The sequence below is a fragment of the Rhamphochromis longiceps genome, linkage group LG7 (genome assembly GCF_057381845.1).
Source record: "Rhamphochromis longiceps isolate RC_006_pf linkage group LG7, R_longiceps_female_GT1.1, whole genome shotgun sequence".
Taxonomy (NCBI): domain Eukaryota; kingdom Metazoa; phylum Chordata; class Actinopteri; order Cichliformes; family Cichlidae; genus Rhamphochromis; species Rhamphochromis longiceps.
Window position 1 is genome coordinate 32,493,069 of NC_140563.1, and position 14,201 is coordinate 32,507,269.

Sequence of the window (14,201 nt, forward strand, 5' to 3'; positions counted from 1 at the left end):
CATATTAGTATTTACTTAATCACATAGTATTATAATTATTTCAGAGTGGGGAATGGGGGGATGGTACCAACTAACAGTTTTCCCTCCATTTCTATATTTGAGCTAAGCTAAACTTAGCTAAGTAAATAAATTGTGGAATCAGAGCACTTGCTAAATTATCTGTTTCATTTTTCCTTCCTCAAACACACAGTTTAGTTATAAACGGTCTTATAACCACGGCTTCTTTTTAACCATCACTGTGATAGGGAAGTGGACAAAAGATAAAAAAGCTCAGAGGAAGACTAGGTAAAGAAGTGCAGTAAATGGCCTCTGGGATGGATTAAATCCGGGCCTCTGCTTTAGCTTAATGACATATAGATTGCCTAAACCAGTGTTACTATGGCCTCTTGAATATGCTACATTTGAGTCTTTGGGCCCATAACCTTAGAATTAGCTTGCACATCCCGTTAGCTTGGATCCTCACAGTTTTAAATTGGTTTATTTGTCATAGTAGCTTAGATTTAGCTTCTTTCTTTTTTTCTTTTTAATTACCGTATGGTTAGCTTTTAGGTCTTATTAAAGTTAGCTTAGCTTATCTTAATAGCTTAGAATTAGCTTCTTGGTTCCATTTGGTTAAAATTATAGAGTGCTTGTTAGATAAAAGTTGACATCTTTTTTTTATTAGATTTTTCTCTAAATCTTAAAGTTGCTTTTATATAAGTTAGCTTGATTCAGTTTTTATTTTTATTTAGCTTATATTTTAAACCGTTAGTTTAGCACCTAGATCCTGATGCACACAAGACATTTATATTTAGGTACGCAGCCCCCACAGGTTCTAGTGAGGCAATAGCCATGTAGTGTGTGGTACAGTCAGTTTTGCTATCTTGATAAAACTATATGCTGTATTACTGATCCAAACTATATCTAAAATACAATTTTAAATATGATTTCAAGCTCATGTCTGCTTTATATTCTATCTTTGTATGAATAACTACTCGTGAGGAGCTGAATTCCACTACTTTCTGATTGACTGACCTTTTTATACGTATGGAATGGCTTATTACTGAACATATGAATCTGAAGCACTGGTGAAATATACAGATATCACTGAAGATTTCCATAATACAAGTAGCTTCTCTCATGCACACAGCTCTGCAGCATTAGGACAGAAAGGTGAGTTAATTTTTCTAGAACAGAGCTGCAGGTCAGACCATCCTCGGCACCTGATTCAGACAAAGAGAGAGGATTTCCTCGCCGCCTCATCGTCCCTTTCTCTCTGTGATCTCAGATACATTTAATGCCATTCCGATGACACATGACTCCCAGGAAACCCAGCTGTAGGCATCTGCTACTGAAGTGGGAGGAGCTACACTTTCACCTTTTGGTTAAACCTGCAGCAGCTTATACTCATCTTTTAGATATGAAAGCTAAATCAACAATATACAGAATGACATCAGGGATCCGAAACAAACACGTATTTGCAATAGTGCAGGGAAGGTCACCTTCCTAGGTCATCAATAATCCGTCAAATGTCTATAAAGAAGTCTCACTGGTCTTAAAAGAAATTACTGCTACAACTACTGTTAACACTTGTTATTTAGCATTTAAATCCCAAGGATAAAACAAAATGCCAGGTTTTTGTACGGTAATTATATTATCCTTGAAATATTATCCTCCTGAGAAAATTAACAAACTCAGCATAATTCCCCAGAAGGGAGACAGAAACTGGCAACCTCCATTTTTATCCTCGTGAAGTAACTCACCAAGCTCCATCACCATCAGGAGCAAAGAGTTAGTGGATGTGACAGTGTAACAATGCAAGAAATGCATAAATATAGCATTACAAAAACAAATATGTGCATTTTCTTTTACTGCAGTAACATTATGAATATTTCATTCCTTTTAAGAGATTATGACTGGACCGGAAACGCCAACATATGTCTGCGTACGTCAGAGTTATTACTGTTTTACCTCACCCAGTTTGGATTGGTGAAGTATTTGTTAATGTTTCAGCTTGCAAGGCTGAAACATTAACAAACCTGTTGTGTGATAACATGCTTAATGGGGGGAAAAAAAGTCTTTTATGTTTTTAACTTTCCCTAACCTCCGATTGGTGATCCTTAACCTTTTTCAGTACGTCACCAGTCCTTCTGAAAGTGGTCCCCCGAGCAGTCAACAATAATCGGTTTATTGTTCACATTAGGACCACATGCAGCATCATGAGACATCTTTCTCCCTGCGGCTTCAAAATCCGTTTCTCAGCAATTGACTGTTTTCAATAATTCTCTCTTTTTCTGTTTATGTCTCCTCGCCTTTCTTTATCCTCTTCCTCACTGTTCTGCTCCTCTTCCCTTCCTCTCTCACCTTTGGACTTGTTATTGTTTATTTCTCAGTCCCAGACTTGCTCCTAATTTTATTATCCTTTATTTCCTGCCTTTGACTCTGCCAAAACTCCCTACTTATCTGGCTCACTAGCCCTCTTTCTCCTATCAGTTCGTTTTCATACCTACTGCCTCCACCCTGATGGTCTAACCAAACTTTATCTCTCTCCATCCTCCCTCCCATTTTGCTACTCGTTCCATCTCGCCGTTTCTCAGCCTTCCTCTCCCTTTTCCTCCCTCCCTTCTCTCTCTTTCTCTGTCTCTGTCTCTTCTCAGATTCTCAGTGTCTCTCTATTCATACCACATCAACAGCTACTGTCCAGACCGAGCTTTGCCAGGGATGTTTATTTCATGCTTTTATCATACGGCAGCCTAATGACGCATAATTGCTTCATTTGCTTAACGAGCTGGGAGCCGGGGGCCGACACAGCCGGACTCGACCTGATCTGCCATCATCAAACTGAAAGTTGAGCGAAGAGGCAGATCTGAGAGTGGGACAGACAGGCAATAGAGACAGTAGACGCAAGACTTTTTGCAGGAGTTTAGATGGAAAACAGGAGCAAAAAAACCCTCCAAAACAGAGCCGTTGGATAGATTTATGTTGCAGCTTTTTTAAACACACAGATTACACTGAAAAAATTTATTTTTGTTAGTTATGAATAGAAGCAAGGTAGAATGGAGGTAAAAGGTGGAAAAAGCTAAAAAGTACTTTAGAAGTTAAAGAAAAGTATGTCAGGAGAGGACAACCAATAGTTGGAGTAATGAATTAAAGTTCAGTAAAGTAGATTTTAGTTGAGAGTAGATTTCTGTACGGAATATGGCATTTTGCCAGTCTTGCAAAGCATGTAGTTGAAGTTGAGTGGAGTTCAGTAGAAATTGGTTTTTAGAAAGACGTTTTTTAGAAGGGAACACATCAAAGAGTTCCAAGGAGCAAAGGATAAACTGTCTGGAAATGGATCTTCTCGGGACTTTCTAAAAGAAAAAGAAGAACCTCGGGAAGTTTTAAGGAGAAAGCAATAGAGAAGAAACTAGAATAACCTGGACTGTAAGTCGAAGCCATGGAGCTGCTGGAGGCATTCTATCGAAGGAAGCTCAGGAAGAAGCAGAAGAAAACGGAGCTGGGCCGGTCAGACGGGGCCCTGTGTCGGTCACCGTCGGAGGCCAGCGTCAACAGCCTGGCGACCGGCCTCATCTCCAAAGTCCTCAGATTCACCTCCAGGTAAAACAGGGACATGAGTAATTTATGTCCTCAAAGATGAAAGACAGGTTAATGAAAACAGGCCAGAATTTGGTTTGTTTGAGGTTAGGAATGGTTGCGGTTTGCTAAAAGACTTGTGTTAAAAGTTTGTATAGTTTAAACAAAATTCAAGCTTTGCACGTACACAGTACTTGCAAACCACAATCAATAGTCAAAGAGGATGAATGGATATTTTTAAAGATTGTTTTCTGGAATTTTTTGGCTTTATTGGATTGCGTGGCAGTGAAAACAGACAGGAAACTGAGGAGAAAGAACAGGAAGTGCATCTGAGAGATTGTGATAAACTTAGGTTCATATTGCTGTGCTGCTTATTCAAAAATATTGAAGTTGACAACTGTAAAATAAAACCTTAACTAATATTAGAACATCTTAATCCATCTATAAAAATTCTTAAAAACGCAGTGACTTAGAAGACAAGAGAAAAGTCATTAATCTAACTTGTGTTAAGTTGCAGGAAGCCTGAATTGTTAATTGCTGATAAATCTAAGAAAACTGTAGCCACCTTTAGCCACAGCCCAGAGAATCTCAGAAATCAAACAAACAATCAGGGCTACGCATCGATAATTTGGATAAAGGTTGCAGCCAGATTTTCAAATTTTAGACCCTCTGTCGAAATGTTTATGACTTGCAGTAACATTGACGACCTCACCAGTGACCTTTTTAGGGTCTCAGAATCTTCCTTTTGGAGATTTTCCATCTGAATTCCTGCATACAGAAATTGTTGGTGGAACCCACCCTAAAAAGAAAACCTCCCTGTTCAGTAACATAGTAATGGAGTTATTTTATCTGGTCTCTTATTGGAGTTTAATTTAATTAATGATGGTCATCATTTCTGGTTAAAAATGGTCACAAATATGAGGAAAATAGGTAACTGTATCAATGCTTTTATTTTGTGGAGCATTCATGCTTAGTGTCACAGTCACATCCCAAAGGAAGCCCCCACCAACAAGTCAAATCTATCAAGACCAACTAAAATGAGAACCATAAGTCAAAACCAGCAGGACCTTCTCTAAGCTACGACTAAACTAGAATGTCTTTCCTGAGGTTTTAAACCTAATATTGGGATTTGTTAAATAATGTTTGGTGTGTGAGCTTTGAATCTTCCAATTAACTGCAACTGACTTTGTAAATTGTATGGGACAAGGATGATACCGTCTTACTGTGAACACAGGGCCAAAATGAAGATAAAAATACACTTTGTTATACTTTAGAATCAGAGTGAACAGTAGTCAAAGGAGCTTGCAAAGAAAAGCGTCTGGACTTCTTTAAGTTACTTGAAGACGTTTCACCTCTCATCCGAGAAGCTTCTTCAGTTCTAAGGTCAAATGGTGGGGGGGATACTCCCACTAGGTTTATATCTGGGACTCCCCACCATTTGACCTTAGAACTGAAGAAGCTTCTCGGATGAGAGGTGAAACGTCTTCAAGTAACTTAAAGAAGTCCAGACGCTTTTCTTTGCAAGCTCCTTTGACTACGATGACCTGGATGACTGAGAACCTTCACAGAAAGAGTAAACAGTACATTCTCTGCAGAGCTAATAGAAAGGGTGTAAATGTGTATATGTACATCGGTGATGATAAAGTGTTGAGGTATTCCAGTCATGTCCTGTCATTATCCAGGTTCCTGTGGTTCAGAGACATACAGGCTTTCATGTCTCTGTCTCCTACTTAGTCAGATAAAATCATTTCCTGTTTATCTGTGAGCATAAATACAGAGCAGGAGGATATGTCAAATATGAGTATCGGTGGAAATTATTTTAACGTCAGTATCCCTGTAATCATAACTCGTCTGCCAACACGTTCAGAGTATGATGATGGTGATGTGATAACGTTTAGCCCTGCAAACAAAAATATGATAATTATCCCTGAAACAATATCTGTGTTTTTTCTAACCAGCTTCAATATTTACCCCGATTTAGTGTGTTTGCATGTGAGATTCAAAAATAAGTTGTGGGAAATCACGACAGTAAAGACACCGGTTTATAATTTTTACATTCTGGCTTGTGATGGAGTCCATTATAGCATTTTTCAACCTTAACTACTTTATATGCTACTGAGGAGCTAAACTTTTATTTTGACTCTGTGGCTGTTTTAACTGCTCTCATTTCAAACTTAACTATTAATATTGTAACCTCCAGGTAACAGGTATGCAAAGCTTTAAAATAAATGTAGATGCAGAAAAGATTACTTTGCTAACGAAATCTACTAAAATGAAAGATTGTGCCATCATGAAACATCCACATAACTTTAGTTTTCACTTGTTCTTAATTCAGTTTGACTCTGTCTAACATAAAACAAGTCATCATAGGTACTGCCACTGATCTGAGCCCAGAGCGTTAACCTCTAAACAACCACCCAAGGTATTGTTAAGCTTGCATTTAGCCACATGTTAGAAAGGTGCTGCCTGTCAAATAAAGTCCTGTGTTATTTGATCTAACAGTTCTTCCAAGATTTTCCTTTCGGTTTGAAATATACTTAAAATATCATAGGAGGACAGAAATTATCCCAAACTTAATCCTAAAAAGGAATGCTAAATTGAATATCTTATCTAGAAGTTATAACAATGTGACTACACATATTAGAGAGCTAGTCACCTACTGGATTGTTAAACATTAAAACACTGTAATGAATGACCACTTGGAAGCTGTGTCTTAAAGCATTTCATTGTGATTATTACTTTTTATGTGTATTATTAAATTTCCTGGTGTTGTCGTCCATTCATTGAAACACTTCAGTAACTTTTTTCCTTCCTTGGAAATGGAAGAAAGAGGCAGAGATAGGCAGAAGGTGAGTCAGATCTCAGTGGAATGAGGCCGTGCAGCTGTGTGCGCATGTGGGAGGACGCAGTGGGATAATATTTAATGCTGAATTGATCGGGGGGGGTTCCATCTCTGATAATAATCTCTTTTCAGGGGTTGAATCCCTGCAGTGATTTGAAGCATCTAATGGCTCTATGAATGAAGATATGTGCAGAGTGAAAGGGGACAGATATGGTTAAATTATAAACTGGGAATGTGGTTTAATGTTGTATGTGGTGCAGCTTTTTGTAAAAATCCTCACTACTACCTAATACACAGCATGTATATGAGAATTACATAAGAACTGTCACTGTGCTACATTAAAATTAAAGTTTTAGAAAAAAAAATTGCAGTTAGTGTGAGTACACCAACATCTGTTTAGCTCAAAGTACAGATGAATTTGTCAACTTTGTCTGAGGTCAGCCTAACAGTGTCGCATGAAGTGAAACCGCTACAGAAGAACCAAAATTCAGATTCACTCAACAGAACCAAGAAATGTTTAACAGGCCCCCCAAGCAACAAAAAAAAAAAGAAAAAGAAATATTCTGGTTTTATCCATCAGTTTATCCATAGCTGATTCAACTTTCTCAGAGAAAATTGGGCAAAAAATGTGCTGTTTTGGATCATTGTTAACCTTCCAGTGATTCATGATCCTCAAGAATCCAGAAACCAACTGAACTGCTGAAATATTTAGTTGATTGGTTAAATATGATGCTACAAATCAAATTATGATATCATATAAACAAGAGCCCCGAGGGAGTTGCCTGTTTTGCCTATCTGTCATGACTTTTTGGAAGAATTTCTCAATCATATGATGTTTCTTTTTTTTCTTTTTTTGAAAAAGAACATTTAATCCTCCATACAGCAAGACGATTGTTGTGCAAGAACGTATGAAAAGAAAGCTTTTTGTTCTGTCCATTTTGCAGATGCTTGAAAAACGTGTGTAACACATGTGTAACAAGCAGCTGAGCAGCTGATTCATTGTTTGATTAGAGTGAAATGTAATGTGATTCCTGTATTGTGTTGCTTTTAAATGCATTACCCACAGGGAGGTTGGGCTCAGGTTATGGTTGGTTAAGATTGGTCTGAGTTAGATTTAGATTAGGGTTGGGCTGGATTTTGATAATGGTGTCTTACCTGAATTCGTACATTAGGCTTGGATTGGACTGGAGTTTGGTTAAGATTTGAGGGGTTTTGGGTAACAGCTGGGTTAGATTTTTGATGATAGTGGTTGACCTGGAACTGGGTTAAATTAGGCTTTGTGCTTAGCTTTATCTTGGACTGGGGGTTAGATTAGGATTGGGTTTATATTGAATTTGAGGGCTTTGCTCGGATTGGATCGGAATTTAGGTCACAATCGGGTCTGAGGTTGAATGTTGCGGTGGGTTGGGTTTTAAGTTAGAATAGTTTTTGGTTTGGTTGATAGCGGCTGAGCTGGAACTTTGGTTAGGTTTTATCTTTAGCTTTATCTTACATTTGGACCCTGGATTAGGATCGGCTTGGATTACAGATGGGTTTGGGTTGGGGTGAGTGTAGATGATAATGGCCAATCTGGATTTGCGGATAAGTCTTGGAGTCTGGCTTGGATTGGGATACCTGGGTTTGGGTTGGAATGGGTTTGGATGATAGTGGCTGATGATGTTAAAGTCTGGTCAGAAATAGAGGTGAGGCTGGCTTACCCTGCACTATCCTTCACAGCTAACTAAACCCTGAAAACACACTCTTAATCACAGCATTTAGAAATGGAGGTCACACTGTCCAGTACTTCACACACTCTAAATCCCTCTCTCTGTTTTCACCCTACAGACGCACTGAGCCGGCATCTCGTCCTCATTCATGGCATTCATCGAAGCTCGATGAAGGCCAGCAGGAGCTGGACCCGGGAGCAATGGACAGCATGAGCAGCACGTGGCACCACAACTACCACGCCAGGTTAGTGTTTCTTATATATATCTAATGATTATCTAAGCCCCTGATGTTCAGTATATTATCATTTTCACCATTTCCTGAGTGAGATTTTGCTCAAGTTTTGATTTTTAATTGAATATTGTCAGTTCATGCTGGGATATGTCATTAAACCAAACATCCTCCTGTTTCAAACAAATGCATCTTCATTACTGGCCTCAGATATCTGGTCATCACTACATATGAAAAAAGTAAATCTCCTTTCTTTTAACATTTCAAACATCCAGACATTAAAGAAGTTAATAACTGGAGAAGTCAGTAGAGTCAAAGATAACTTGACTTGTAGATTCAGTGGATGCTTGTTCTTGGAGGTAGGAAGGCAATAATATTGTGGTAATTAACACATATACACATTTATGCTCATTCCAGTAAATGCGATAACAGCACTTGAGCTGCTGATCATCAGCTTTAGAACTGCGTTTACAACCAGCAGCTGTGGCAAATAACCCTCCTTACAGGCGCACCCTGCAGGTAATAGCACTTATCGATCTGCTGTCAAAATAAGAGCCTGAGACCTGCCTGACCTCAAACATTTCCAGCACAGTCTGAGGACATGTTTAGAAGTCTGGATTGTAGGTTTACTCAACACCACTATCTGTAAGTCACTCAGAAGGTCAAAGTTCATGGTTGCAGACACTCACGTGATGTCTTGTGTCTCATCTCAGGCCAATATACATGCATAGTCTAGTCTAAAGACCCCGTGTGATACAGCCACGCTTCCTTCATTTTTGTGTTATTTAAAAGCTAATCTTATTTTACAAAATGTTATTTATAAATTTTGCCTTAGAATGTTGGTGTTTCTTTTTTTGTCATGACCAACTTAATGTTTAAGACCCTGTGGTGCATAACAGAACAGACAAGAGACACAGCTGCTTATTGCTGTCTCACAAAGGATGTGAACTTTGACCCCCTGAATCCTGGAGTGTCTAAAAGCCAGTTTGTCTGCACCACTAGCGGCCTCTGAAGTTCCTTTTATATCCATGCTTAATGATCTACTACACTCTGAAATGTGTAGTAGAAACCTATGCAACATTTGGACTTGAGCTCGGTCGACACTTTCCTAATGAGTTCATGGGCTCAGTCACTCATTTCGGGTCATAGTGAATAAAGCATTGCGTATTTGGTAAATTTTGGTTAACCCTGAGGTTTCTAAAGGAGAATTATATGAGGTGTGTTCAGTGATGAATGACTTGCCATTGACAAGCAGATGGAGAAAAAAGACATTTTGAAGCTTGAGGCTTCAAAACAGAACGTTGTCCTTCAGTTCTTGTTTTATTTTGAAAGTTAGAGCCTCACGTGGCTTTCTGTATTTTTACTTCTTCCTTTGTTTGTTTTATTTGGGGTTTTTTTTTCCTATCCTGAGTTCACCTGTTTCTTATTATCCTTCTTTCACTGCTGTGTATTTAATTATTATGTTTCCCCTCAGTCTTTACCAAGTGGTGGTCTCTACTAACCCTGATTCCCTTCTTTTGCATTTTTGTTGTTTTATATCATTTACTGTATTAGCAACAGCCTGCCTCATCATGCAGGGTGTTTATGAGTAATAAAGTTCCTTCTTTTTCATCCACCTTTCTCCATCTGTCTGCATACTTGGATCCACTTTAGTCCTTTCTGAAGAATGGTGATAGTAGCTGACATGGCTGAACTTGGACATTTTAACATGAGACTCACATTTGAAGCCAGCACTGCCACTTTCACATTGGCTGAATTTTTCATCCCCCAGAGGTTGCCCTTTGGCTGGAGCCTATCACAGTTGACACTGGAGGTCACAGGCACCATGGCCAGTTAACTTTACATGTTTTATGTGAAGTGGACCTGCTGGTCAAAGGAAGTTACATCACTGATTCTTTGAAGCACCAGTGAGAGGGAAAATAAAAGCCTCTGATGTGGCTGTGAGGGAGAACGGAGCATTGGCGTTCCTTAAGCCCACCTCCCCCCTCTTTTAGGTCCCATGGAAACCCCTACTCATCCACCCACACAAACACAAACCCACATACACTCACACACTTGGTTGTCCTGATGTAGCATAATATTTTTTGCATTCCTTAATCCCCTGAGTAGAGGTGGGATTAAAACACAGAGAATGAGACATCCAGCTGACGAAGAGATGGATGCTGAAAGTGAAGTTAGACTCACAGAAGTCCGTGAACACAACCAGACGCTGTCCTCTTTTTCCACAGTCGTAATCGCATTGTGTTCGGTTGAAGGACTTGGTGGGTCAAACTGTGACGTCAATGCACATTTACATTCCAGTCAGTCATTCAGAGTGAGGTAGCGGTGCATTCGGCTGCGGATCACCAGCTTTACAACTGCTGGTTGTAAAGAACGCACACCTCATCATGTCGGCGTTCTGGCCCTTTTTTTCTCTAAGAGCCTGAGTCACTTTCAAAGAGATGCTACAATGCCAGTCTGAGCAGTGTGTCAGCTCTCCACTCGAGCATAAGACCGAACATTTGTGCTGTGCAACAGGGGCTTCTTCAGGATGCTTTTTTTTATGTGGGGTGGCACGAACAAAGTAAGGGGAGCACGGGAAATCAGAATATTTGATCCTAAATAAATTCAGGGTAGAAATCTGGTGTAGAAAACACAGGCCAACGTTTTCAGGCTTGTGCAGCTGGGTGCACTCATACAGTGAATGTTTTGCAGTGCCACTTTTGGAAAGTTTGCAAGATCTGCAGAGTAGAGTTTATGTTACTGGAAAGTTTTTTCAAGTATTTTGCAAAGTGGTGAAACAAACCTTTCTGCTTCAAAATATACTTAAAGCAAAAGTGCTCATTACACAGAATCATTAACATAGATCACAGTTATTGATTTATTAATGTTTATGTCACTCTAATGTAGCATTTGGAGTTGATTTAATCACGTATGTACAACTGGGTAACTTTATCTATAATATAAGCAGTAACTAAAGCTCTAGAATGGATGATATGGGGGAGGGGAGAAAAAAAGCTTTCATCTCACCTTCAACAACAATCCAACCATCACAGAAATGTATCGTTACCAAGAGCCATTCAATGAGATTTCCAACGTTATCAACACCATCTTCTCTTTCTATATGTTTCTAAAAAAATAAATGATGATCCACGCCACTGTGAGGGGGGACAGTCTCTTATACTTGAAGAGATTCATGCATTCTGTGAGAAAACATTTGTTCTTGTTGGGATAATTTCCTTTAAACTCACTCTTTATCTCATTAGTAGTAGTTACATGCATCAGTATATTACTACAGCACTATACAGTATATCTCCCCTTACTATATGATTTCTCCCAGAAAGTCCTTTAAGAAAAAGTCTAATTCTGCAGTAGGCAGATGGTGCGAATCATACAACTGTGGCACATCAAGCCACAGCTAACCACCAGCGCAGCTGATCCAGTTAATCCACAGCTGCACTGGTGGTTAGGAAAGACAAAACTGTCAGGAGACCATGTCATGAAAGCGTGAGCCCGAGTGAGTCATCTTTCCACAGTTGTTTAAGGCAAACATGACACCAAGAAAGCTAAAAAGACACTTGGAAATCAAACATCTCTTCAAAGAGAGGCTTGGCTTCACTACAAACAGTGCTGAATCAGAGGCAGCAAGCCCATTTGTTGGACTGTGTGAAAGTGTCTCATAAGGAGATGGAAGCATGTTATTGACCACTGGAGTGGTGACTCTTGTGCATAAAAAAGAAATTGAGATGTAATGCGGTGTCCAGATGTTGAGGCTGGGATGTCTAAAATGCCCTTCATGGTTCAAAGTCATCGTCATTGTCCCACTAAGGGAAATTTTGACAAAATAGCTACAAACTAGCAACATCTCCCCAGCCTCAGCTGTCCTTTGTGATTGGTTCTAATTAGATTTTACTGAAATGAAGCACTAAATGTAAGAGTTGTTGTCTCTCAGTGTCTCGACCAACGATCTCTCCGGCGGATTCGACTCTGGCTACCTGAGGAAGAGTCCGGACCAGTACAGCTCCAGGGGCAGCATGGACAGTCTGGACCATCCCCAGTCCTCCCAGCTTCACTCTGGAGCTCAGCACCAGCACTCACTGGCCCACCACAGACTCAGTGGACCCCACCCGGCCTACTCCTCCTGCCACCAGCTGTCCTCAGCCAGGTGCATAAACCAAACACTCCTCAGCAATTGTTAGGTATAAGCTGAAAAGTCAGTCTAACAGCAACTCCAATACTAATTTGTATATAAATCATTTGTCAGTTTTACCTTCAGAATGTAAAACTGACGTTACATTGAAGGCACAAAGAGAGGCATCCAGCCCTTTTTATATATTTTTACTTATTTGAAACATCCAAATGTGAGACTAATGCCACACTGCAGGTCTTAATGCTCAATTCGGATTTTTTGATCAAATCCGATTTTTTTTGTCTGCTTGTTCATACTACAAATAAAATGTGACAGCAAATGCGCTCTAGTGTGAACCCTCAAAGTGGCCCGCATACGTAAAAGAAGACGTCACACACGTGCTCTGTTTTAGACCCAGACCAAACAGTATTGTTTGACTGATGTCCCTTACTATAAAGACTTGTTTCGGACTTTACAACTTAAAGCAAAATTGGGAAACGTAAAGTTATTTTGTTATTTACATATGGCCTAATAATTATCCTTATTGCTGTTTTAGAGAGGAGCGGTGCTTCAAAGGATAGTTGCAGATTTCTGTCAGAATCTGCAGATTATACAGTACAAATAAAATGTTCACGTTTCTCCAACATTGTCTTCCAAACAGTTTCAGTAACATCTACACTGGATGCCCAGGAAGCGTTCACGATGTCTTCTCGGGCGCTTCTCCGGCGCTGATAATTGGCGTCTGTCTTGTGTCAGTGACGTAAAAGACGGATTTAATGCGACCTGACCGTTCAAACAGCAGTCGCTTTCTAAAACATCAGATATGTATCAGATTCAGTACCACATACAAAAGTGACCCAGATCGGATTTGAAAATATCGGATTTGTGCTGTTCACACTGTCATACCATGATCGGATATGGGTCGCATATCGTCAAAAAAGTTGGATTGATGCGCTTTCACCTGCAGTGTGAACGTAGCCTTAGAGGTCTTTTGAAACTGAATAGCTAGGTCTTCAAAATTTACCTGCTTAGCATGTTGCCCAAATAGAACTTAACCCTAAACCTGGACCTGTCCCTGGTTCAGTCACTGATGGCCTGGTGGTTTTAAAGAGGTTGTCTTTGAACCAATTAAACTTAGGTTACATTTAAGCCACTTGGTAAACCAGCCTAGTTCCAGAAAGTAGAAGATAATGCCTTTCAAATCAAGTTACAGGGATTTGGTGTGCAGTTGGGTTAAAAGCTCTGTCTGGGTATATTAAATGGGGAAAAAAAAGTTCCAGAAATATTCCCTAACTCTAAACATGTTACTGACAACCTGATGGATATTACATTAAATCTCTGTATGCTTATCCTTTGAACTAAACCTTAATCAGTGAGATCGGGACTAGTGTCACAGTCTTGAACTACTTGTTGTGTTCCAGGTCGTCCAACAGCATTGAACACTTGCACAGCAAGAGAGACTCTGCCTATTACTCTTTCTCCACTAGCTCCAGCATCCAAGAATACCACGCCTCCACCCCCTCAATCAGCACAGAGCGCTCCAGTTCACTGGACACCGTCCCTCAGAGAGCAGGGGGAAGTGGCGAGACGCACCAGGCTGACATGCGTTACGCCCCGTCAGTTTACGACACCCAGCAGGGCATCTTTCAGGAGCGCGAGCTGAGCTCCAACTCTGCCGTGTTCTTACGTAACAGCGACTCCAGAAGTGGGGGCGGAGCCAGGTCAGGGATAGTTCGAGATCTGGAAGGTAAAGTTTCTGTT

General features: G+C 40.0%; 1 protein-coding gene across 3 annotated transcripts in view; it reads left to right on the forward strand.

Moving 5' to 3' along the window:
• shroom3 (shroom family member 3) overlaps positions 1-14,201 on the forward strand; it is an 82,828-nt gene that overhangs the window by 45,338 nt on the left and 23,289 nt on the right. Inside the window, exons 1-4 of one of the 3 annotated variants that reach the window (XM_085413387.1) lie at positions 131-3,579; positions 8,222-8,347; positions 12,264-12,476; positions 13,862-14,187. In XM_085413387.1, the coding sequence (XP_085269513.1) occupies positions 3,419-3,579; positions 8,222-8,347; positions 12,264-12,476; positions 13,862-14,187 (826 nt within the window). In that variant the 5' untranslated portion in view covers positions 131-3,418. Of the gene's footprint in view, positions 1-130; positions 3,580-8,221; positions 8,348-12,263; positions 12,477-13,861; positions 14,188-14,201 lie in introns of those variants that run through there. The other 2 variants (XM_085413385.1, XM_085413386.1) reach the window with 2 other exon arrangements.